General features: G+C 45.3%; 2 protein-coding genes across 24 annotated transcripts; one reads left to right on the top strand and one right to left on the bottom strand.

Moving 5' to 3' along the window:
- Window positions 1–1,313: 1,313 nt before the first annotated feature.
- Pih1D1 (PIH1 domain containing 1) lies at window positions 1,314–10,143 on the bottom strand. 2 transcript variants are annotated; one of them, XM_015181025.2, is made up of 5 exons: window positions 9,904–10,127; window positions 9,703–9,817; window positions 1,725–2,344; window positions 1,510–1,653; window positions 1,314–1,438 (listed from the first exon to the last, which is right to left on the bottom strand). In XM_015181025.2, exons 1-5 carry the CDS (start codon window positions 9,970–9,972, stop codon window positions 1,403–1,405), a joined length of 984 nt encoding a protein of 327 aa, XP_015036511.1. In that variant the 5' UTR covers window positions 9,973–10,127; the 3' UTR covers window positions 1,314–1,402. The 2 variants fall into 2 exon arrangements, with proteins under 2 accessions (XP_015036511.1, XP_001355894.4); XM_001355858.4 differs by lacking the exons at window positions 1,314–1,438; window positions 1,510–1,653; window positions 1,725–2,344 and adding exons at window positions 2,454–2,635; window positions 2,706–3,547; window positions 4,019–7,012 and having other exon boundaries at window positions 9,904–10,143.
- Window positions 7,362–23,075, top strand: MRP (Multidrug-Resistance like Protein 1). 22 transcript variants are annotated; one of them, XM_015181032.2, is made up of 13 exons: window positions 7,375–7,879; window positions 10,565–10,688; window positions 10,764–12,281; window positions 12,345–12,482; window positions 12,627–12,773; window positions 14,184–14,268; window positions 14,325–15,144; window positions 15,215–15,591; window positions 16,787–17,007; window positions 20,851–21,068; window positions 21,132–21,638; window positions 21,698–22,079; window positions 22,137–22,328. In XM_015181032.2, the coding sequence occupies exons 2-13, from the start codon at window positions 10,635–10,637 to the stop codon at window positions 22,326–22,328; spliced, it is 4,659 nt and encodes a 1,552-aa protein (XP_015036518.1). In that variant the 5' UTR covers window positions 7,375–7,879; window positions 10,565–10,634. The 22 variants fall into 22 exon arrangements, with proteins under 22 accessions (XP_033236612.1, XP_033236611.1, XP_033236613.1 ...); XM_015181040.2 differs by lacking the exon at window positions 16,787–17,007 and adding an exon at window positions 19,691–19,911 and having other exon boundaries at window positions 7,377–7,879; window positions 22,137–23,075; XM_015181036.2 differs by lacking the exon at window positions 16,787–17,007 and adding an exon at window positions 18,780–19,003 and having other exon boundaries at window positions 7,377–7,879; window positions 22,137–23,075.
- The last annotated feature ends 1,605 nt before the right edge of the window (window positions 23,076–24,680 follow it).

Raw genomic sequence — 24,680 nt, 5'->3', positions numbered from 1 at the left:
ATGGAAATTCCACTGAGACATTTGGGATTTTTACGCTAGGGCTGCAAAACCATCTATTGTCTATATATCGTAATGCATAATAGAGTGTATATAATATATGGAATACTTTTTGCTTAAGCTTGCATTTTTGTTTTTGTTTTTCTCCAACAAAATTGTAAAAATTTGTCTGTGGTTTTGTGGTTGGTTTTTGTTAAAAGATATTTTTAATAATTTTCTATACATTTTTGGTCTGAAACGATATATCGACGTCGAAAACAGCCTCGATCAATCGCACAACTTCCAACACCAAATAGTACTTCAAGATAAACAAAATATATAAGCCGATGCAATCACAGCTTGCAGGATACAGATCCACTCAAATACTTGTAGGAAGATACGTGATATGTTTTTTTTTTATTACCTTATGTTCGATGGAAATGTTGATATATCGACCGTCGATGGTTTTGCAGCCCTAGTGTAGAAAATGGAAACATCGGAAAATACTAGAGCTCCATAAAATACCAGATAGGCCATTTTGACTATGTTTGTGTGTGTGTGTGTACCAATTAACCACCAACACAAATTTTTTGTTGTTCTGTTTTTCAGATTAGATTTGTATTAAAGTGTAGTGGCCTACGACCACTGCTTCATTGATGATTTGTGTTTAAGAATGCAGATCAATAATAAGTAATTTTGTAGGCAAATTTATAAATTTCTATTAATTTACTATGATTTATTGCGCGTTAGAGGTTAATATGGAGTGGAGCAATCATTTAACAAATCTATTACTGCATCGTATATTCAGCCTAGTAATAATATAAGAAACAAATTTAGCTGGCGAAAAAATGGATGCTTTTCGTATGGGAAACGATTAGAAATTGTGCTGGCTTTTTGTCCGCAAAATTTGTAGCCTGGCGAATTCTTGCGACTTAGTACTCAGAAAAGATAAATCGCACTATATAAACATATAAACATTTGTCATATTTACAAATAATAAACTGCAAATTTGTTAGGTATATTTGCACATATTTTTATCTGAAAAATAATAAGCACGTAATCGACCCGTATTGTGTCTTGACGGCTCTTCCCCCGTGGGAAATGAACACCTCAGAAAGTTCCATGGGAATATCCCTATTTAATAGCGCGATCTTTTTGTGCTCCTTTAACATCAACTATTTTTCTCTAATTTCGATCAACTGTTTCAAAACTGCTGGTAAAGTGACACATGTTTTTTAATGATATTTAGCGATTATATCAATAAAATAATAGCTATAATTTATGTATTCAAAAAACTATATTAAGAGGAGCTTTTTCCGAAATATATACCAAAAAGGTTTAACAGCTTAGTTACATTTTCGAAATGAAACAATTTATTTATTAACATTATGAATATATAAGGCGAACATGAGTTTTCTATGGTTTATTATTGACTGTAAACAGGAATGCGGACTTGTAGCATCTGAAAGATAGTTACGTTTTAGATTATATAAAGCAGTTTTTCGGTATAACTAGGAAATCATGTCTATTCACCTTGCTGGTCTTGTCGAACAGGGCACGGGCACGATCCTGTTGCAGACGATAATTGACAAATTTGTCAAAGACATAGCCGTGTTTTCGGGACTCGACCAAGATGCGATCCTCACCAACATCCAGGTTTATCTCGTGCGAGGAGACCTTTCGAATCAAATAGATTTATCGTCAATATACATCATCATACAATATTATATGGTAAAAAAGCTACATACACAATTCGGTAGGTAGATCTCGGCTTGGATTTCATGAACAGCATCAGCGCGGATCTGGGCACGTAGCTTGTACTGCAGCTCCGCCGTCTGGCGGATCTTCCTGATGGCAGCCGCATACTTGTCATCGATCTCCTGCACCAATTTCGAAGACGCCTTCTGATCCTTGCCGGGTTCAATAGCGGCAAGTTTACCGGACAGGGATTGGACATGTTTCACATCAGCGTTGCGCACTCGATGCGAGACCAGGGTGCCCACAAACTTGCGATTGTTCAGGGTGATGATCTTTTCCATGGATATCTGTACGTTGTACTTCTCGCTGAGTGCCTCGGCGGCCAGCTGCTGAAAGAAGTTCTTGAAAAGCTGCGATTTCTGTATCTTGACCAAAAACTGTGGATTGATGGCAATGTCGCAGACATCGACGGTCTTGTCTGACCGATCCTTGGTGTGTCGCGGATCGGAGATGCTCATGGGCACACGAAACGAGCCCGGTGTCGGTGATTCCAGTATGGCAATCAGCTCCTCCTCGGTGACATCTTCGGGTGCTGGCACCTCCGAGGCCTGGCACACATTGATGAAGAACTTCTCAGTGCTGTTCACCTTGAAGCTCTTCATACAGAATCCTGACGAAAGCAAGATTGGACGTTAGTGTTTTAATCGAAGGGGATATTACAGATATTAGAGATATTATCTATTGGTTATTGGTTATTTGGTATGCACACTGCACATGAGTCAAGGTGGAGGGGAATTTTTATTCAGTTCTAATTCAATTTACAAATCGATACTACGAGTATATAAAAATCTATGTGCATTTTAAAGGATAGGGGTATCTGCCATATCGTTTATTTCTTCGTTGGCTTCTTTATGCCCGGATAGAGACGATTGTGATCCGGCCAAGAGATTTCACTGATTGCCTGTGGGGTACATCGATAGAAAATAAATATCAGTTTGATTGGGGAATACTTTTTACTTTTTGGAACATACGTGAAGCTCATCAAAGGCCTGCTTGGCCAGCCAGTGGAACATGGGTGTCTTCCATTTTCTGGCATATGCATTGTGTATTGCTTTTCTTAAAGTTTTTGGAGGGTCCTTCAAGATTTCATGATATTTCGACCACATATAGACCATGCTACGGAGCTTGTACAGCCACAAATGGTTGGGCACACGCCGTATCAAGTTCTCCAGCTGCTCAATATTCTCCATCTTCAGATTTTGGAGGAAAGTACTGTCCATCAGCAAGAAAATGGCCCGCATGTTGCGCTGCACATTGAATGTGTTCTTCTCCAGTGCCACGTGTCCCAATTTTAAGACCGTGTTGACCACTTGCTCGGTGGTGTATCTTTTGTAGATTGGTATGAAGCGATGCTGCAGATTCCGGTTCTCGAATTTCTCCAGCACTTTGTTGATCTCGTTCCCACACCACTTGTAATCCGTCCACCAGCAGTCCCAGTCTTTGTAGCTCTTCGTACGATACAAAGCGGTCCATTCCTTGCGCATCCGATTGAGTTTTTGTTTTTTACCATATTGCCTGCCCCCGCCTCTTGTGTTTTCGGGCAACTCCAGTGAATCGGTGTCCGAGCTATCATCGTCCTCGTGGCCCTGCACAACTTTGCCATCCTCGTTGGCATAGACGTTCGTGTTGTAGTTGGGTGTTTGCTCGAAGAAGGTCACAGCATAGGACTCCGCCTCCTCCTGCGGCAACACTTGATCGAATGCGACATAGGGCAGCTTTCTGCCGCCGATAAGGAAACGCTTACCCTTGATGACTTTGCGTCGCTTGACCTCGCCACCAACGGGCAGCGCTTCCTCAGCGGTGCGCTTTTGTCCTGTAAAATGATGGGAAAACCCGGTGTTATATTCTGCAGACATATTCTACCCGAGGCGGAGGATGCAAGTCGGTTCGGTTCGTATCAGGGATAATCCAAATGGATTGGGAATAGGGAATTACTCCCTTGAAGAGCAGCTTCATATCCATTTAGCAGCTTTTTAACCCTTTAGGCGATGGAAGGAAACGATGGAAGGATTGAGCGAATGAGTGCCCCTTGAAGAGACATCAAAAGAAAAATACTTGGGCTCTTTTGAAAAGTTTGTTAACCAATTTGATTGTCTTCGACAGGATCAAATTTTAAGGATTGAGTTGAGCTACAGCTCAAGGCTCCCCTAAACCGGACTGCATCCCTGCCGCACCCATTAATCTTGCATTCTCGCATCATTCATCCCCAGTAAAAGTTTCAAGGGATACTCAACATTTACTGGCGATATCTGAAACGATTCTAGTTTTGGTTTTTTAACCTTACCAGCACGAGGGTTTGCCTCTGGCGGCTTGCCCGGCAATTTCCTAGGCCCTGGAGTGGCGGCGGCTGCTGGCTTCGGGACACCACCAGGATTGGCCAGATTCCTGACTGTCGTGGCCTCCTGGTTTGGGCCAGCCAAAGTGTTCTTGCCCACAGGGTTTCCACCTTTAACTGGTATGGTTGATTGATTTGGTTTTTTCTGATTCTGACTTGGATTTGGACCAGCGGTTGATTTGCCACCTCTGGCTACAGGGTTTGAATTTCTTGGTGCCTTTGCGGCACGATCTGCGGATGAATTGGTTCGGTTTTCATGGGAACCGCCAAAATTGGCATTCCGCGTAGCCTCTCGTGGTTGATTGGAACGGTTTGTATTCCTGGCTGTGTTGCGTTCTTGATTGTGAGCATTTGGGTTGCGGTAGCCACTGCCAGAGCGATCATTACGACGATCCATAGGACGACGTTGGTCTCCTCTGTCTTGATAGTCGATATCAACATTGACTTGATAATGATTTGGTTGGAAATCGTCACGGAAACTGTCAAACTCTCGCTGTGGAAACTGATTGAAATCGCCATCAAACTGGCGCCGCTGCTGATCGAAGTCGCCATCGTTCTCAAAGCGGTGATCGCCACCGAACTGAATTTGATTGGATTGAAAGGGTCCAGGTCCAGAGTCATTAAACATCATCTGATCACGACAATTGTCGTCGTCAACGAAGCGATCATTACGATCGATACGATCAATACGATCGCGTCCGTGTGCATTACGATCATCGTTGTTCAAATTGAAACGAAGCTCTCTGTTGTTCGGATCGTTGTTCAAATTGAAACGCAGATCTCTGTTGTTCGGATCGTTGCGCTCTAAGCTGCGATCAAAGTGATGAGAGCGCTCCGGCTCGCTGTTGTAGAAACGCCAATTTTCGTTCCGCTGTTCCTGTGGACGTCCAAAATTATCCGCCTGCTGCTGTCCACGAATTCGTTCTTCATCCATAAACTGCCGGCCATCTCTGTCATCGTTGAAACGTGGAGCATCCCCAAGATTACGACAGTTGCCCTCAAAGCGGCGATCATTCGGACCAAAGTTATCTGGACTACGATCGCCAAAGTTGCCATCGAAATTGCGTTCGTTGTGATCGACCAAATCCGTACGTAGAATCGTTACTTGATCGTTGTGGAAAAAACGCTGGTAGTTGTTCCCAATTTGGGGGCGTCCCCCCATTTGTCTTGACTGCTGTTGCTGTCCCCCAAAGTTGGGCTCAGAATCGCAAAATTCTGTGTTTGGATTGCCCATAAAAATGGGTTGCCCCTGTGGACGATCAAAGCCATGCTGCTGGCGCTGAAAGTCGTCGTCGCGATCGATGTTCTGACGTTGGTTGACCAAAAAGGCATCAGGGCCAGGTCCGCGGTTGGCGTCGTTGAAGCGTGGATCATTGAAGTCCGGCTGGCCGCAAAACTCTGCATCCATGCCACGATTGTTGATCTCAAAATTCTCATTACGATTGTTCGGAAAGCGATCTGGGTGATTATTCGGATAGGAATCATTGCGACCGCCGTCGAAGTGGGGAGGACTGCACACATGGCTGGACATCTCCGTCAGATCTATCCGTTCGACAAATCCTTGACTGTTGTCCCGACGTCCGGGTGGGCCTGGCTGCCTACGACCTGGAGGCACATGTGCCAGGCGACCTGTGACAGGCTCTACGCGACCGGGTGGGCCTGCACTATTGTTCCTGCGATTGGGGGGATTAGGCTTTCCGCGAACTGGGGGACCAGCAGGTTTTCCGAGACTTGGAGGGCCGCGACCTGCGACAGGCTCTACGCGGCCGTGTGGGCCATGTTTTCCGCGTACTGGTGGCAGTACCGCACTGGGACCTTGTGGAACAACCTGCTTCCGGCCTACTTGTGGGACAGGGTCAATGTGAACTGGCGGTACAGTCTTTCTGGGACCTGCTCCAGCAATCGGCTGGCCACGAGGAGGTATTGAGTCCATGGGAACTGTTGGGATTGCCGCGCCGGGACCTGGTGGTGCTCTGCGCCCCGATGGTACATTCTCTCTGGCACCAGAAGCATTCCGGCGTGTTGGTGGTACAATATCTCTGTGAGCAGGTGGAACAGCGTCGCTGCGATTATTCCTGCGTGCTGCTGGAACGTTGTCTCTGGGCCCCGAAGGAGCAGCATCTCTGCGACCTTGTGAAACATTCTCTCTGGGACCGGGTTGAACATCATTTCTGGGACCAGAAGGAACAGCCTCTCTGCGTCCTGGTTGGGCTTCATTGCGGCGTACTATTGGTACATTTGCAGATGGAATAGCATCTCTGTGACCACCCCTGCGAGCTGGTGAAATATTGTGTGTAGGACCAAAAGGAACAGCATCTCTGCGACCTGGTGATACATCATTCCTGCGACCTTGTGGAACGTTTATTCTTGGAGAAGGTGGACAATCATTCCTGCGACCATGTGGAACCGGCGGACTATCATTCCTGCGTCCTTGTGGAGCAACATCTCTGCGTCCTGGCGGGAAATTGTCATCCCGGCGGCCTGCCGGTGGCACATCATTCCTGCGACCTGGGGGTGGGCCAGCCTCTATTGGGCCTGATGGAAGGATCTCCCTGAGACCTGGTGCGCCCCTGGGACGGCCCCGAATGTTATCATCGACATCTCGTGTGCGTGGACGTGATCGTTCAATCTGCTGCGGCGATATGTCGCGATTGTTGTGCCAGTTGATGTTGCGCGGCGGCGACGGTGTGCGTGGACGACTCTGGATTCGATTCTGTTCGGACTTCTCCACCAGAGTGCCGATCGACTGAAGCACAACGGCATCAATTTCGGGCTGTGACTGTCGGTCGCCCAGTTCGACGCTCAAGCGATAGCGGCGCCGCTGGAAGTGGCGCAGATCGAAATTGGGCACCTCGAGGGTGCGCATGGCCAGGGCGTGTGCCACTGCCGGACTGGCGCCCAACTGGCGCAGGAACTGGCGACGACTGTCCAGCTCATTGCCGTCTATGTAAAAGTGTAGAGGGAGGGAAGGAAGAACTCTGGTTAAGACTAGTCACTGGGGTCTACTCCGGTCTACTCATTCAACGTTTCAATTAATAATTCAATTAAATGTAAATAAAATATAGTAAGCAAAACACTACAAAACAAACAATTACAAATACACCAAATATACCCATTAAATCCGCCAATTTTGGGCGGCTGCCGCCCCACACAACCCTCTTTGAAGTAGATTTGTTTGTGGTTTTTAAGAGTCGGCAGCTCTTTCGGGCCTTAACTATTTCATCACATCTGGAAGTGTCTATTTGTGTGTATGTAGTATGTTGTTCACTCAATTCGAGAGGTACTGATTTATATTAAGAGATGGAGAGAGAAGAGAGAGGGACAGTGTAGCCGGGCCGGCGTTATCTCTTGCCCATCGGCCATGACGGGGCATATACACAGTTAATCCCGGGTTTGCAGTGTGACCAGCTCTCACACTTTTAACTGTAATTTCAAGCCGAGTTTTACATCTATTTAATTGATCAAAGTCTGAGAGAGTGCGACGAGCACGCCGCTCCCACTGTCTCTCTTGGCACCCGATATCTATCGCTGGGTTTTGTCTTCGGTTTCGTTTTTGTTTTACCCATATCTCTGCTCTCTCTTTATGGGGTTTATCTCTCTCTCGCGCTATAGGGTAGCTAGTATATGAGCGCTCTCCTTTGCGTGTGCTTTCGTACACTGAAATGCCAAACAAATAAGTTTGTCCGCAACGTTTGGCTGGCATTCAGTTAACTTTTCAGCTGGTTGCGAGCCGGTTCAGTTTCCGTTCATTGTTCATTGTGCCCCGCCTTTCATACTATTCGATTCTTCTCCCCCGCCGTATACGTAGAGGTAATTATAAGTGACATTTTGGTCGCATCGCATTGATTCTCTTGTACGTCCGTCCGTCCGCGAGGCGTAACAAGTGTGTGCGTGGTTTTTGTCGGCTGGTGCGTGAGTTTCGTTTCTATAAATTGTGAAATTATTTAAAACGTTTTCCCGCGCTCAAACATTTCTCCCGTTTTGGGGCCACAGCGGGTGAATCACGTACCAAATTGTTTGATAACAACAATTAGTGTTTGGTCATGCTTCAGGCGCAATTGTTTAATTGATACAAAAAAATTACAAAAATAATTAAATTGATATCGGCGAGGTTATTCGAATGAAATTACATAGTACAAATGGAGAAAATTTAATAGCTATGGCTAGATTTTTTGTAATTCGTGGTTGACGTCATGGGCAAACGCGTTTTTTACAGGCCTTGGAACCGATGGTATCTTTAGTAGCTTCGACAGATTCTGCTGGAGGCCATGATAATCGGAATGGAAATTATATTGTTGTTGTTCGTAGAAGAGGAACAACAAACTAGAGCAAGTGTGAAGGCGATAAGAAACACGACAAGGATTATAAAGTGCAATTCAAAACTAGAGAGAGAGAGAGAGACTCTGAGTTCGTGTGGAGTGTGCTCCCAGAGAAGCATCGAGTATAAAAGCGCGATAAGAAGCCATTTCGTGACCAAAAACATATATAGATAGCGGGGAAACTGGTAAAAACAGTGAGCAATCGGGAAGAGGACTTCTTGAGGGCCAGGAAGATACTGCGATCCGCTTATCGCTTCGATCACAGGCAAACACCGTCAAGTGTCCATAAATATTGTATATCAAGTAGCGTTGTTGACTAAAAAAGATGATGCAAGTGTACCTGTAAACAATATATCATATTCACCGGCTGAAAAGCAAACAAAATCAATACACAGCACGAAAATTGAGTTAAAATTTGCATTAAACAAGGAAGAGCCAGTGCTTTTATCAGACGACTCTTCGCGGGGGAGGTCAACCCAGCATCTCATCATGACAGTGCACAATTTCTTTAGATAAATTTCTTTAGGGAAAGCGAAAACATATGAAATTGTACATTTTTATCAAAAGAAGGGCAACAAAATGTATTTTGCTTATAAAATTATATAATTGCCTGTTGGAGAGGGGGAACAGGTTTTCGCTGCTAATTATATCAAAAATCTAATACTCGTTTTCAGCGGCTAGAATTTTATCTAAAGCCGAATGCTTAAAACACGCGTTGACGCGGCAAACAAGTTTTTAGCGCCCATAAAATGTTACTAGCTCGCACACAGCCGCCTCAGACACCTTAAACTTCTGCTCCGGGGGTTTCGTGTGGTGGTCGCTCCAAGATTAGCCATTGTGTCTTGGGGAAAAACTAGTTTTTTGTTGCATATTCGTCATTGACAGTGACATAAAAAACTGTCGGCAACAGTGGAGTGGGAGGTGAGACCTTCACGACGGATTTCCCATTCCATTATCAACAAAAAAAGAAGATTACAAGATTATACCAAGTGGTGTGGTTCTTAACTAAACAGCCACTAAAGTGGACACATTTGGCCTGGGCTTTGTACAACTTAGCGCGCATTCACTGTTCTATTGTTAGGGGTACCGCGCGCGCAATCGATAGCGACAACAGGGTGAAAGATGTCTATCTGATAGACATGATTTCGCACTCGTAGAGATTAGCCCCACGGCCAGGTGTTAGATAAAGAGTAATTGTTCCCAATTAGACTGGTGTCATGCCTGGCCGGCAAGAATTTCGCACATTCTTGGGCTTCCACCGCCGGAAGGGAACTCTCCGGCCGGCAAGTCGGTCGGGCCGGGTCCACCACTCACCTGGTGTGGGTTGCACAATCAAAGCGTCCCGCGGTGGCGCCTGCTGCTGCTGCTGTATATTGCCAGATGGGTTGGCGCCCCCAAAGAACTGGTTAACATTATCCTCAAACTCATTCTGTGGGCAAAGAAAACCGAGAGTTTAACTATTTTTGCACGAAAAAAAACCTTGTCTTCTTCTTCGCTGCGGTGTTTTTGGCTTACCCGAACAAAACGTAGATTCTGCTCGCGAAAACTGTCGCTGCCATCAATAAAATTAGTGCGGCGTGCCATGATTTTATTTTACTGAGCTCGCTCGCTTAAATTAAAATCTAAATAATAAAGCGTAAAGTAACTTTGATTGTTTTTTACATGCACAATTTTTCCAAATTTAGAGCAGAGCTGGCAACTTGTCACAATTGAAGAAAGTGTGACCGTATGTGAATAGGGTAATAATGCCATATGTTGCCATCACTGTTGCCAAATTAGAGATTTTTTAGCTAGTTCTGGATATTATAGTTCGGGCTATCTGAAATACATATATATTTAGCTATGTTTTGGGATTTATAAAACAAAACTGTGTCCGTGGAAATATACAAAAATAACCCGATACTTAGCTATGCATATGCCGTGTTTCGATACTCTTCAATTTGCGGGAAACTGCCACAGCTATTAATGCTGCCACAACTATGAGGTGCTCTATGAGTTGTAAATATATGAGAAGCTACTTTTTTAAATCAGCTATTTGTTCTTCTTAAAATGTGTCAGCCCTGGTTACCATAGAAAATAATATACCAGCCGAAAAATACCAACAGATAATTGTTGTTGTGCCGCTTGAGAACGGAACAGCTGGCTAAATTTGTTTTTTTTCTTTCTCTTATTATAGTTACGTCCCTAATCCCAAAAATTCTCACAAGAGGTGCACGTGGTGTAGGCACTAGACAAGATCAGAAGCCATGGCGGAGGATATAGGTTCGCCGATGGACAGGTTCTGTGGATCCACATTCTGGGTGCGTCATAGATCTGCCGATCAAATTCCAAGAATCAATTAAATATATCTCAATTGGTGTTGTGTGGTTTTGTAGAACGCCACAGAGACCTGGTATACAAACAATCCGGACTTTACGCCCTGCTTCGAACAGACGGCCCTCGTGTGGATGCCCTGCGCCTTCTACTGGGCGTTTGTGGTCTTTGATTTCTATTATCTGAAGGCCAGCCTCGACAGAAACATACCATGGAACAAGCTGAGTGTGAGCAAGATGCTGGTGAATCTCGGACTGTTGGTGATCACAGCCCTCGACCTGATCATGGCCCTGGTGAAGAAGGGCGGCGACTCGGAGCTACCTCTGTACGACCTTGATGTGTGGGGCCCCATAATCAAGTTTGTCACCTTCCTGCTGATCTTCATCTTCATACCGCTGAATCGGAAGTACGGCGTGCAGACGTCAGGCTGCCAGTTCATTTTCTGGTTCCTTTTGACCGTCCTCTCTATACCGCGCTGCCGCACGGAGGTGCGCGCCGCAGCGGATCGCAGCAAAATCGACGACTCGCAGCAGCCATCCGAATCGGACTTCTCCTGGGAGGAGTATATGTACGTGAGCTTCTTTGTGTCGTTCACGCTCTACTGCTGTATGCTGCTGCTCAATTGCTTCGCCGACGGCCAGCCCACTCAGACCAAGTACCAGCGAGGCGAGAACGAGATACCCGAACTGTCGGCCAGCTTCCTGTCGCGGATCACGTACCAGTGGTTCGATAAGATGGCCCTCAAGGGCTACCGCAATCCGCTGGAGGAGAAGCATCTGTGGGATCTGCGTCCTCAGGACAGCTGTTCCGAGGTGATGCCCATCTTTGCCTATCACTGGAACCAGAATGTGCGCAAAAACTACAAGGGTCGCTCCAAGACGGAGCCCAAGGCGCAGTTCAGTAATGGCAATGTGACGTTCGAGAATCCGCATGGAGAGAAGACTGGACGCAAGAAGGGCATGGCCAGTATTATGCCGCCAATTTACAAGTCCTTTGGTGGCGTCTTCCTGTTCGGAGCCCTCATGAAGCTCATCACCGACACCCTGACGTTTGCCCAGCCGCAGGTGCTTAGTCTGATCATTGGCTTTGTGGAGGACCAGAGGACCGATCCCCAGCCCGAATGGAAGGGCATCCTGTTCTCCGTTACGCTCTTCGTCCTGGCTGCCGCCCAGACCTTCATTCTTGGCCAATACTTCCATCGCATGTTCATTGTGGGACTGCGCATTCGCACGGCTCTCATCAATGCCATCTATCGCAAGGCCCTGCGCATCTCCAATGCCACCAAAAAGGAGTCCACTGTCGGCGAGATTGTCAACCTGATGGCCGTGGATGCTCAGCGTTTCATGGAGTTGACCACGTACCTGAACATGATCTGGTCGGCGCCCCTGCAAATCGGTTTGGCTCTGTATTTCCTGTGGCAGCAATTGGGCCCGTCTGTGCTCGCCGGCCTGGCTGTGATGATCATTCTCATTCCGGTGAATGGCGTGATTGCCAGTCGCATCAAGACCTATCAGATACGTCAAATGAAGTACAAGGACGAGCGCGTCAAACTGATGAATGAGGTTTTGAGTGGCATTAAGGTGAGTCTGAGTCCCAGTGCTATATAAAGATATTTCTCTAACGTTGTGTATTCCTGAATGAAGGTCCTCAAGCTGTATGCCTGGGAGCCGAGCTTTGAGAAGCAAGTGCTGGACATACGTGACAAGGAGATAGCCACTCTACGATCGACGGCCTATCTGAATGCTAGCACATCCTTCCTCTGGTCATGTGCCCCCTTCCTGGTAAGATATGCGCCCCGTACCCGACGGGCCACACTTTGAAATCTCGTTACAGCAGCAGCCAGTGCGCCGCCGATCAATTGTTGGACTTGGACTAATCTTGGAACTATCCGAATGTGTCTATATACAATATCTAAAAAACAAAAGGTTTCCCTGGTCACATTTGCCACTTACGTGTTGACCAGCGAGGCGAATCAGCTGAGCGTCGAAAAAGTGTTTGTCAGTCTCGCATTATTCGACATCATGAAAATCCCGCTGACCGTCTTGCCTATGCTGACTGTTGACATAGCCGAGGTAAAGGCTATGATGATGATATGATGATGAAGGAAGCGGCACGAACATCTTTTCCTAATCTTCGGCTATGGTGCATACAATCGACTCCAAATCCATACCAAAAAAAACCAACCAACCAAAATCAAAACTTATGAATTCAAATGCAAATCCTTTAAACAATCTCGTGTATTATCTTTTAGGTTTCATTAGTCACATTTGCCACTTACGTTTTAATCGATGAAAATAATGTGCTTGATGCCACCAAAACCTTTGTCTCATTATCATTATTCAACATTCTTCGTTTTCCGCTAACAATGTTGCCCATGCTGATCACCAACCTGGTGCAAGTAAGTTTAATCCCAATTGCAATATCGCCAAATTCGATCACAGCGGTGGCCCCCATGGATGGGATATGTTTCCACAACACTTTGATCTCCCTCCCCGGGCCACCATTGTGATCGATTCGACTACTGTGCCGTTCTTGTGATTGTGATTTATGTTTATTTTACTGAATTTGATTTCTTTTTTTAGCCGAAAACAAATTTACATACCCCAACGTACACTCCTCTCACCACTGATCCGATCCTGAGATCCCCTAGATCCTCAAACCATTTTCTAAAGCTCCTATTTCATCTCATTCATTCTCTGGGATTCACAATTGTCCGAAACAACCCAATTCCGATTTTCCACATACTTGTTGTACTTTTTCTGGTTGTGGGTCTCTGCCTTTTTCATTGGAATTTGAGTTTTATGGGTTTTTTTTCTGATATCTCTTGCAGGTTGTGGGTAGTATTTCTAGGGGAAGGGAATATTTGATTAGGCATGATTGTCCGTTCATTTATTCTATTAAATCTTATCGGAAATTTAATTCCCATTATCGTAAAGGAATGAACTGGGAAGCAGGGAAACAACAACAAAAGAAAACCCCTATCAGCGAAACTTGAGTCTAGCATAAATTTTGTCACGTCATGTAGACGACATGCATGTTGTTTTTAAATTCTGTCGCATTCGCTTGTACCTTTCGAATCGAGCATAATTGTGCTGTGTCATTCACACGCAATGTATTTTGTTTTTCTTAACATTCTTTTCGACACTTTTCGCTTGTACATCTCGAGTCGAGTATCAATGTTCCGTTTGAAATGATATTAAAAGATCTCATTTAGATTAATTTAGTGAAGATTTCCCTTTTTTCTGCGAATTTAAAGCCCCCATTCCTTATCCCTTAAATACTCGTCGTTCTGCAGGGGGTATATAATTGCCTCGGCAGATGTCGGGGATACCACGCATTCATTAAATTCTGGACTGGGGCATTTCCTTCTCAACTCTCCCCCTCTACAAACCGCCCATCTACTAACCCCCTTCCGTGTGAAAACTTCTGCGTATTGTGGCAGCATTTCTAATCGATTTCCTTTTCCATGTGTGGATCGATAGACGCAAGTTTCTGTGAAGCGTATAAACAAGTTCCTGAACAGTGAAGAACTTGACCCCAACAGCGTGCTCCATGATTCCTCCAAACGTAAGTGAATGTAAAATACCCAAGGATTATATATAAAGGGTTTTCTTGAATTCCAGCCCATCCCATGAGCATTGAGAATGGCGAGTTTTCGTGGGGCGATGAGATTACGCTTAGAAACATCAACATTGAGGTGCGTAAGAGCAATCTGGTGGCCCTGGTGGGCACCGTCGGCTCCGGTAAGTCCTCGGTGGTGCAGGCCTTCCTCGGCGAAATGGAGAAGCTTGCGGGCGTTGTCAACACGGTGGGCAAGATGGCCTATGTGCCCCAGCAGGCGTGGATTCAGAATGCGACGGTCCGTGACAACATCCTCTTTGGGCAGCAGTACGACCGGAAGCGCTACAACAAGGTGATCGATGCCTGCGCCCTGCGTGCCGATATCGACATTCTGTCGGCCGGAGATCTCACGGAAATCGGTGAGAAGGGCATTAATCTCTCAGGTGGCCAAAAGCAGCGCATCTCCCTGGCCAGAGCGGTGTACTGCGACGCAGATCTGTATCTGCTGGACGATCCCTTGAGTGCCGTCGACTCGCACGTAGGCAAACACATCTTCGAAGAAGTGATCGGACCGAAGGGACTCTTGGCACGCAAATCTCGCATTTTGGTCACGCACGGTGTCACCTTCCTGCCGCAGGTGGACAGCATATATGTGTTGAAAATGGGCGAGATCAGTGAGAGTGGCACGTTCGATCAGCTCGTGAAGAACAAGGGCGCCTTTGCCGACTTTATTATCCAGCATCTGCAAGACGGCAATGCCGAGGAGGAAGAGCTCAATCAGATTAAACGCCAAATCTCTAGCACCGGTGATGTCCCTGAATTGCTTGGAAGTGTCGAGAAGGCCATTAAGCTGGCGCGCACTGAAAGCCTGTCGGATTCCATGTGAGTACAGGGGACCTTTTGTTGAGCCATGGCATTCGTAATCCTAATGTTTTTGTTTGTTTGTCTGCAGTTCGGTTACCTCTGCCGACAGTCTGATGGGCACTGGCAGCGGCGGCAGTCTGCGACGTCGCACCAGGCGCCAGAACTCGCACGATTCCGTTGCCTCGGCCGCTTCGCTCAAGAAGAAGCAGGAGGTCGAGGGCAAGCTCATCGAGACGGAAAAGTCCCAGACTGGGGGCGTCGACTTTGCCGTCTACAAGCACTACATCAAGAGCGTTGGCATCTTCCTGTCGGTGGCCACGCTCGTGCTGAACTTTGTATTCCAAGCATTCCAAATCGGCTCCAATCTGTGGCTAACCAAGTGGGCCAACGATGAGAATGTTGGCAACGATACGGGACTCAGGGACATGTACCTCGGTGTCTATGGCGCATTCGGTTTCGGTCAAGGTGAGTCCATTGTGATTCGATCGCTGTTTATATATTGAAAAACGTATTTGTTTCATGTTCGTTTGTCCATTTTGTGGTTTTATTTTTGCTTAAGTTTATGTCTTAGTTGTGCTTCCTTTTTGGTTTATGTTTGTTTTCGTTTATTTAGTACATTTTATGTTTGGTGTTTGGGTTTTTTCGTTTATGTTTTGATGCTTCTTTTTATTATTGCTTCTTACTTTGGCACCGAGAGAACACATGCTGCTCAGCTACCTTCTAGACAGCCTCCTAGCCCCACTGCCCTCTTTCCTCAAACAATTAACCCCCAACCACACTTTGGCTTGAAACAACACAAAACACAGAACACGCTTAGAACACTACAACACAAGATTATTGCGAATGCGCTGCACGGCTTTCACACACTAGGCTTTCAATATATTAGGGATATTATCCCTAGCCATATGATGGATATATAACACTAATCTTTCTGCACTCAAATGTTCTGAATTTGCGGTACAGGATCTAATCGATTAATCGAAACCTGTTATCGTAGCTCAGAACATTCACCCAAACTAACGGTTCTCCTTTTGTCTGTGTGTGTGTGTGTGTGTGTGTGAGCGTACAAATAATTTATCCGATATTCTCCCTCCCCCGCTTCCTACCGACACCAACAACAAAATTATCGACAACAACAACAACAAACAATCGAACACACAATCGTAGTGTCAGTGAGTTTCTTCTCATCATTGGCCATTTCATTGGGTTGTCTCGAGTGCTCACGGTCCTTGCATACAACGCTCTTGTACTACAACTTACGCTGGCCGATGGAACTGTTCGACACCACGCCGCTGGGACGCATTGTTAATCGATTCTCGAAAGATATCGATACCATCGATAATGTATTGCCATTCAACATACGTGTCGTCTTGGGCCAGGGCTTCATGGTAAATGATGATAATGATGATGATGATGATACGATGCCACTCAAAATGGCACTCGATACTAAGAATTAATCCTTGCACGACACCAAACAACAACAGAGGGATAGCCTTACTATCAATCATCGATCATGGTTCGGCCTGCTCATCATGCATTACCCAACACGAATACTACCACAATTACTACTAATCATCGTCGTTGGGCAATCGTTTTGTCGGGGTTTACCTGTTTGGGTCACTAATGGATCTAATGTCTGTCAATCTTCCACTTCCCAAAGTTATAACCGGATATTTCTCCACCCTGATACTGTCGCTGGGCTGTGTGTACAGTGCCCGGTATATGCACAGTATCCTAATCCATGCCACGTTGCGTTGGCCCATGGAGATGTTCGATATCACGCCTCTGGGCCGAATTGTTAATCGATTTTCCAAGGATATCGATACCATTGACAATACCCTGCCCCTCAACTTGCGCGTCGCCGTGATGCAAGTGTTTTTGGTAATTATCTGTAGGGAGCTCCGATCCCATCTTCCCCCATCCGACTGTTCTCTTCAAATAGCTGAGTAGGTCAGGTCCCCTCCGTAGCGTATCAAAAGTTCTCATGCCCTGTGTCTGCGTCCGCTGAAAATGCTTACAATTAATCCTTCGATTAGCCTAAAAATTGATTATTATTTTCCAGTTATTACGTACTTTTTCTGCTCACTCACGCTGGCCCTTGGCTGCATATTCTGCTCCAAGGAGCTGCACGAGCGACTCCTGCACTTTGTGTTCCGCTGGCCCATGGAACTGTTCGATACCACGCCCCTTGGGCGCATTGTCAATCGATTCTCGAAAGATGTCGATACCGTTGACAATGCCCTGCCCATGCTGTGGCGCATGGTCATAAGTCAAGCCTTTGCGGTAAATGTTCAACCAATAAGCAGTGCGTTTCAAAACTATAAGGCAGCCAATAGGAATCGATAGTCAATTATTAATCGAACCGATTTTTTATCGAGTAAATTTTTCAATCTTTCAACTGTCTTATGGCTATGAAACACATTGTACTCTCCACATTCCTTCCCAACAATCATCATCGAAGAATCTGAATCTCAGAGGAACAAAGTTCCTCAAACGTTTTCGAATTTGGGCTAAGAAAGTTAAGCAAACAGGAAGCTCTTGTACATACATGTATGTCGTATATCGTAGCTAGTGACTAGACTGTACCTAAATTATCTTGCCGAGACTGTACATACACTAGAAAAATACTATTTCAATTGGAATTCCTGGCACTGTAACCAAAACCCCAGCATCCCCCCGTATAAAACCACTGCACGTTTCGCGAAGTAACAGCAAATTTGACACTAACTCCAATCCTATCAATGTGATCACTAACTTTCCGGGACCTTACACCTACTATCCGGCGTACACTTGTAGCAAAAAAAAAGAGACAAACATGAGCATGAACAACAGAGTTGTATTACGATAAGTATGTGGCTAAAACGTTTTTACGATTCATGCAGTGGTAGCTAAATATTTTTCGGGACTGGCCCTGGCAATGGGCGGCCTGCACTGTTCAGCGGAGATCTTCAGCAGTCTGCTGAACAGAGGCCTCAAATGGCCGATGGAACTGTACGATACGACGCCAATAGGTCGCATAATCAGTCGCTACTCCAAGGATATCGACACGGTGGACAGTGCGCTGCCATCGTTGTTCGCCATGTTGTTGAACACATGTTTCGGGGTAAAGAATGAACCTTACAAATTGCTCAAAAATCCCAACGCACACCCCCAAACCGATGGCGCATTGGCCCGCAACGTAACACCCAGCTGTACAAACAAAATACTAACCCAAACAAAATTCTGCAATCTAATACACAACTACCTAACATGCATCCTTCCTACTTCAGTTTCAGCTTCACTTACCGCTTCATCCATATACTAAACAAAAACAAAACCAAAAAACAACCTCATTTGGAACTCGAAAATGCCTTTACTTGATGTGAGAGAGAGTGTCATGTGTGAGCAAGCCCTAAAGGGAACTGATCATTAATTAAGCATAATCCAAGCCTTAACCAGGGGTTATGGTCTCCTAAACACACTCTGAAGATCGCCCTAGTCTCAGAGCCCTTAATTTGTAAGCCTTTTAGGTGACAGAGAGCTAATGCAGTAGGAGATCGATCGCCTCATCCAGATAGCCATTTAGAAACCCGAACGATACCCATGTCATTGACAATCCTTTCCGATTCAATCCAATCCATCCAATCCGATCCGTTCCTCGGTTCGAATCGCAGGTGTGTTAGCCTACGCTGCGGTCGTGGTCGTCTACATGGGCGGCTTCAAGGCGGCCAAGGTGATACATAATGAGCTCCTGTATGTGATAATACGGGGCTCCGTGTGCCGCTTCTTCGATGTGACTCCGCTGGGACGTCTCTTGAATAGTTTCAGCGGTGACATGGAAATCGTCGACGAAGAGTTGCCCGCCACCCTGGACTCCTTTATGACCTTCATTTGGATGGTATTTGCACATATACTTTTACCTTACCTTACCTTTTTCCAGTTCTCTCCGTTCTCCCAGTTATTATTCTTATAAAGAATATATTTTTCTTTGGTTTGTAGCGAATTATTATGAGTTATGGTTTGTACTGGCACAAGTTTTCGATCTAAGACTTATACATTATTAACTCAACTCTCTCTTCCATGAACACTCCGCTATCTACTATCTACTATCTCTTTGAATCAAAAACAAATCAATTCGAATCATTCAACGAAAGTCAGGTCTCTGCAATTACGGCGCCGCCATAACACTCTTCACATGCACCCTACATGCCTCATCCAGAGTATTCCATCGACTGTTTAACAATCTCATGCACTGTCCGTCAGAGTTTTTTGATATAACGCCCAAGGGTCGCATATTGGATCGCTGCTCGAACGATATCCACTGTTTGGACCTGGTAATGCCGATCAATATACGAATGGTCCTGAGCACAGGGTTTCAGGTAACCCCCACCGAAAGTATCGTTTGCCTTCGTTACTCTTCAGTTCAAAACGTTAAAGAAATCTTGTTTCCGTTCCTTACACTAACCCAAGTATTGGTCCCTTAACACCCCAATGAGTGTCCTGATTTGGTCCTAAACTTACTCAAATATTTAGTACAAGTTCTGTCCAACACAAATTTCTAAACACTATCCCTCGATATCCGCAGTCGTTGCCTATGTAGGTTGTGTAGTTCTCGTTTACCTTGGCGGCCTGGCTGCCGCCCAGAAATTGTTTGCCCATCTATTCGGTCGTATACTGCATGCCCCGCAATCATTTTTCGACATCCAGCCGCGGGCCCGAATACTCGATCGCCTGGCAAACGATATATACAAACTGGACTTGGTATTGCCAGAACTAACACGCGTCTTTAACTCGCAAGCGTTCCGGGTATGTTCTCCGTGACTAACCTACACACTAATCTAAGACCAACCCGACTAACAAACTAAATGATACCCATCATACTCGTAGCAATTTGAGGCTTTCTCCGGTACTCTATACCCCTAGAAAGTTGCTTGTATATATACAACATAAGTTTGACTGGAGCGGGAGCATGTTTTCTACTCGTTCAAAACTCATCTCTTAACTTAAGACTCTATACCTTTTTTCCTGTGGCTGTCGCTCTCTCTCTCTCTTAATGGTGACCCCGACTGAGCCCTCATTCGGGGTTAGATCGTTGTCCGACTCGAAGAGACCTTCTCGAGCACTGAACTTTGTTGTCTGGATTGCGGAGCAATCGAAATCAGAGTCTAAACCAGAATTTTAATCAAACATCCATCCCGAATTGACAAATCGCAGGTATAACGTCATTCTTTTCGGACCTGGCCCCGGCCCTGGGCACATTGCACGCGGCCAGTGTGCTCCATACGATGCTCCTGGGTAACGTAATGCGTGCACCCATGAATATGTTCGATACGACGCCGGTGGGTCGCATTCTGTCCCGATTCTCGAAAGACGTTGAATCGGTTGACCAGAAAATGCCGCAGGTCATAAATGATTGTATCTGGTGTGCGTTTGAGGTAATTGTTGCGTCCCAAGTCGGCACTGCATAGTCTTCAAATTGCTACAAAAAGAACTTCCACAATTTAACCCAATCAAAAATTCACAAGAAACTAACAAAAAAAACCCACCCATTGGCGGCGCCCCACAAAGACTCTCCCCCCCACAAAAAAACCTCTCCCATCAAGTATTGGCATTCGATCCCAATATGTATTCCATCATCTCGATCTTCCAACTAACCCTCAGCACCTCTCCGCACACTCGACCGACTTTTACTGCCCGAATTTCGTATATTAATATCGTTTTGCTGTGTTGTGTTGTTTTGGATAGGTTCTGGCTACCATTGTGGTTATTAGCATGTCCACGCCCATTTTCCTGGCCGTGATCGTGCCCATCGCCCTGCTGTACTACTTCGCTCAGCGCTTCTACGTGGCCACCTCCCGACAGCTGATGCGTCTGGAGTCCGTCTCACGTTCCCCGATCTACTCGCATTTCGGCGAGACCGTGACTGGAGCCCCCACCATTCGTGCCTACAACGTCGGCGATCGGTGAGAGTCTTTAGAATGGAGATGGAGGGAATGGACTGAATTTAATGGTCGATATTTTCACAGTTTCATTGAGGAGTCCGATGCCAAGGTGGACAAGAACCAGGTGTGCAAGTATCCCTCGGTGATAGCCAACCGTTGGCTGGCCATCCGCCTGGAAATGGTCGGCAATCTGATCATCCTGTTTGCCTCGCTCTTCGCCGTGCTGGGCGGTCAGACCGATCCCGGCCTGGTGGGTCTTTCGGTGTCGTATGCCCTGCAGGTGACACAGACCCTCAACTGGCTGGTGCGCATGAGCTCGGACATTGAGACGAACATTGTGTCCGTGGAGCGCATCAAGGAGTACGGAGAGACCAAGCAGGAGGCTGCCTGGGAGCTGGAGCAGGACAAGGACAAGCCCAAGCACTGGCCCGAGGAGGGACGCGTCGAGTTCCAGAACTTCCAGGTGCGCTATCGCGAGGGCCTGGACCTGGTGTTGCGTGGCGTCAGCTTCAACATCACCGGCGGCGAGAAGGTCGGCATTGTGGGACGCACTGGTGCCGGTAAATCCAGTCTGACGCTGGCATTGTTCAGGTAAGATCCACATCTAATTATAGCCAGCGACTCTGTCTAATCTTCTCTGTGGCTTGCAGAATCATTGAGTCTGCCGGCGGGCGCATCATGATTGATGGCGTTGACATCGCTGGCATGGGTCTGCACATGCTGCGCTCTCGCCTGACCATCATTCCCCAGGACCCTGTCCTCTTCTCTGGCTCTCTGCGCATCAATCTCGATCCCTTCGAGATCAAAACCGATGACGAGATCTGGAAGGCCCTGGAGCTGTCCCACTTGAAGTCGTTTGTCAAGAGTCTGACTGCGGGTCTCAATCATGAGATTGCCGAGGGCGGCGAGAATCTCTCGGTGGGTCAACGCCAGCTGGTGTGCCTGGCGCGTGCCCTGCTGCGCAAGACGAAGCTCCTGGTTTTGGATGAAGCCACGGCTGCTGTGGATCTGGAAACAGATGATTTGATTCAGGTAAAGACCTGGGGCCCACTAAAATGGGAGTTCCTAGTAACATTCGTGTATTTATAGAAAACAATTCGCACGGAGTTCAAGGAGTGCACTGTCCTGACGATTGCCCATCGATTGAACACCATTCTGGACTCGGACAAGGTGATTGTGCTGGACAAGGGCCAGATCACCGAGTTCGCCTCGCCCACAGAGCTGCTGGACAATCCCAAGTCGGCCTTCTACAGCATGGCCAAGGACGCCAATCTAGTTTAAGGATCTACGAATGTCAAAACGTCCAACCACGAAACTCATTTGAAGGTGTATGCCCCCTGAATCAATCAAACCCCAAGCAAAAAGAACCCTAGCAATAGATGTAGTAGATGTACTAACTAATTCATTGAACGGTAGCTTTAAATCAATTAATTGGCAATTGGCAAATGGCAACTGGCAACTGGCTCTACCTCATGGCTAAAAATGTAGCGGCAGCAACTAGAAACAAAGCAAACGGAAACAAATATGAAACAGAAACCAGAAAGAGATGAAAACCAAGAGATAAGCAAATACCAACTAATGTTCATAGCTTAAGCGAAAACCCCCCCCCCACATTCAAAAAGGAAAACCAGTTGTGTCTTCGTCGGTTACTTAATAATTCTTATGTGCGTCCTTTTTTTATTTGTTTATTTGTATGTAATGTAACAGTATGTATGTATTTACATAGTCGAGTCGCGTATTTTTGTATTGTCTATTGTACTTAGTTTTCTAAAACAACAACACAACCGATAGAAACTTGAGGAAAGTTCAAGGAAAAGTCTTATGTATGCCACGTATTTATGTACTTAAAATAACTGCAAGTGAAACGAAACTCTCACTCAAGAATTTTCTGCCTTCAACTGATGCAATCAGTTAGTTAACGGTCAATGTAGTTAAAACAATCTTGAAACTTTTGTAAAATGTATACTTAAATAATCTAATAAACTAATGGGTTGACAAATGAAACCCAGCCAAAATCCCACTGAAAAACGATGGTAGTTTGGTATTTTGGTTGGGTCACAGCGGGATATACAGTCGAACTTCCATAAAGCGTATATCAGAGACCAAAAAAGTACGTTATACGGAACTTCTTGGTAGGAAAATTCGACTGTAGATTGTTTATTTAAATGGTTTTCCTTAATACCCTCTTAAAATACTAATATACCTGAAATACCTTAAAATACCTGGAAATACTCAAAATAATCCCCCATTAAGTGGGTTCCCTTAAGAGGGTATTAATGGGGGATTACTTTGAGTTCTAAGAAGCCTAGATGGAAATTTCTACAATTTAGAAATCACATCTTTGTTTCCTAATGAAACACAATTGGGGGATTAAAAATATTTTATAATATTCTCTATACAAAAATAGACAACTGATGTGTTTTTATGAGTATCCTACATTCAAAGACTATTTAAACAACGTATAAATATACCCATTTGCCAAACAAACCTTTCTTCTTACGCGTATTTCTACTTATTTATTTTAGTTCAATCATATTTTAATGACAACCTTCTTAAAAGTTCCACACATATTTCCAAAGGAATAAATTTGGAATACTTTATGGATTTTTAAGTAAGCTTTAAGGCAGAAAAGATTTCCTTAAATTTGTTACAATAACGGCTTATACAGTAAAAAGGTGTCTTGTACAACACTTAAAACATGCTTTGGCGGGGCTGCCAACTCCATGCGATTTTTCGATAGGACACCAAAACTATTGCTCTAGGAATTGGCGCCAAGAAAGGAATTTAAACCAGAAGAGCAACCTCGATAGAGCTGACTATTGTAGAAAGAATTTATATGAATAAAGGCTGTATTTTCGGTTCAAATGGGGATATAATAAATAATAAAATGGGAATAAATTAATGGGAATATTTAAACAGTTTATTTATTAAATCAAAATAATATTTCGAGGTCTGTTGGGAAGCAGGGGCTCTGACACGAGGCTCTGACACCTATACCCTATCTAGTCCTATCTTGTCCTGTCGTTAATATTTAGTGGGTGTTTAGTGTTTACCTCTATCCTATCTAGTCCTATCTTGGCCTGCCTTTTATACCTAGACAAAAATGAGAACTTTATTACATGTCTTTGATGAAATTTGTTTAGTTTTGTGAATCAAACAACAGAGACCTTTAATCTCATATTTAAAAAGTGCATTTTGTAAACCAAAATCACTTTCGCAAGCCACCCACGTGTATTCGGGTATCAAAGGGCACTGCCAATTATAAATTGAAATTATATAAGTGAAAATCCGACAACAGCCTACGGCCCAGCTGCGGGATTTGTTTCAGCTCAAAAACTTAATGAAACCCCACAGTCAAAGGATTAATAATATTACAGAAAATAGTCTTGTTGTCATCTCAGCAATCCTGCCAATCCTGCTCTCGACTGCGAGAGCCAAAGTCCTTGACAGTTTAAAGATTTTCTCTCATATTTCCATTGACTAATGTGTGGCCGGGACCGAGCCATAAATAATGTTTATAAACCACCCAAAAAGCAGTGTCCAAGCATTTTGGAGACAATTTCAAGGAACTTATTACCCAGCCAGTGACACAGATACTCGCACTAGGGTGTGGAGTGCGTACAATATATATTT

Source organism: Drosophila pseudoobscura, chromosome 4 (genome assembly GCF_009870125.1).
Source record: "Drosophila pseudoobscura strain MV-25-SWS-2005 chromosome 4, UCI_Dpse_MV25, whole genome shotgun sequence".
In the NCBI taxonomy this organism is placed as follows: domain Eukaryota; kingdom Metazoa; phylum Arthropoda; class Insecta; order Diptera; family Drosophilidae; genus Drosophila; species Drosophila pseudoobscura.
Note: the sequence above shows the minus strand (reverse complement) of the source record. Positions and strands in the feature narration are given on the sequence as shown.

Coding starts and splice junctions, on each gene's coding strand:
- Pih1D1 (XM_001355858.4), bottom strand. CDS start 9,972: ATGGCACGCCGCACTAATTTTATTGATGGCAGCGACAGTTTTCGCGAG. Junction 7,013..9,702: donor GATTGTGCAACCCACACCAG/GTGAGTGGTGGA, acceptor ACTTTTACATAG/ACGGCAATGAGCTGGACAGT. Junction 3,548..4,018: donor AGAGGCAAACCCTCGTGCTG/GTAAGGTTAAAA, acceptor ATCATTTTACAG/GACAAAAGCGCACCGCTGAG.
- MRP (XM_015181036.2), top strand. CDS start 10,635: ATGGCGGAGGATATAGGTTCGCCGATGGACAGGTTCTGTGGATCCACA. Junction 14,269..14,324: donor GCTCCATGATTCCTCCAAAC/GTAAGTGAATGT, acceptor CTTGAATTCCAG/CCCATCCCATGAGCATTGAG. Junction 19,004..20,850: donor TTATGACCTTCATTTGGATG/GTATTTGCACAT, acceptor TGTTTTGGATAG/GTTCTGGCTACCATTGTGGT.